This window comes from Nanorana parkeri, unplaced genomic scaffold (genome assembly GCF_000935625.1).
Source record: "Nanorana parkeri isolate BGI_ZX_2015 unplaced genomic scaffold, ASM93562v1 scaffold135, whole genome shotgun sequence".
NCBI lineage: Eukaryota > Metazoa > Chordata > Amphibia > Anura > Dicroglossidae > Nanorana > Nanorana parkeri.
Window position 1 is genome coordinate 2,092,509 of NW_017306403.1, and position 670 is coordinate 2,093,178.

General features: G+C 46.1%; 1 protein-coding gene and 1 long non-coding RNA gene across 2 annotated transcripts in view; one reads left to right on the forward strand and one right to left on the reverse strand.

The window, feature by feature from the left end:
• The window catches only part of RPN1 (ribophorin I), a 16,502-nt gene that overhangs the window by 4,481 nt on the left and 11,351 nt on the right, over positions 1 to 670 (reverse strand). Inside the window, exon 7 of the mRNA XM_018553945.1 lies at positions 601 to 670. This exon is cut by the window's right edge and continues 27 nt beyond it. Within this exon, the coding sequence (XP_018409447.1) occupies positions 601 to 670 (70 nt within the window). The remainder of the gene's footprint in view (positions 1 to 600) is intronic.
• LOC108784982 overlaps positions 1 to 670 on the forward strand; it is a 16,749-nt gene that overhangs the window by 4,272 nt on the left and 11,807 nt on the right. The window lies entirely within an intron of this gene.

Here is a 670-nt window from a genome sequence, read left to right on the forward strand (position 1 = left end):
AGCTGTCATCCCTCTGACCTTTCACCATTTTTGTTGCCAGTCTCTTGGCTCTTAGTATTTCATCAACATCTTTTGGTAATGGAGGTCTCCAGAACTGGACACAGTTTTGTAAATGAGGCCTACCTAAAAATCTATAAAGGTGAACCAGGTCCTTCTTCCCGCAACTGGCGATTCCTCTTGTGAAAAAGGGAAGGCAACCTCGGTACTCCAGCTGTGGTGAAACTACAAATACCATGATGCCTCTGCAAGTCATGCCTATGGCAGTCAGAGAGTCTTGCAATGCCTTGTAGTTCCACAACAGCTGGAACGCCAAGGTTGCCTACTCCTGGTCTAGTGAAAACTAGATCTATACAAGGTAATCGGGGCCTCTCCTCATGCTGGTGATTGCTCTAGACATGCACCACAGATCTATATAGGGCAATCAGGACCTCCTTCCTTCTGCTGGCGATTCCTCTAGACATGCACCACAGAATTCTATTCACTTTCCCCACTGCGAGGCCACATTTGCCAATTTTGAAATGAGCACCCCCAAATGTTTTTCCTCTGTAGTCCTTTGTCTATGCATGCACAGACAACACAGTATACACTAGAATTGCTTACTTTGCGCCTTCAGGTAAGATGATCTTAACGGCCAGTGAATCCGCAACTTGCTCGTCAAACACATGGTCAA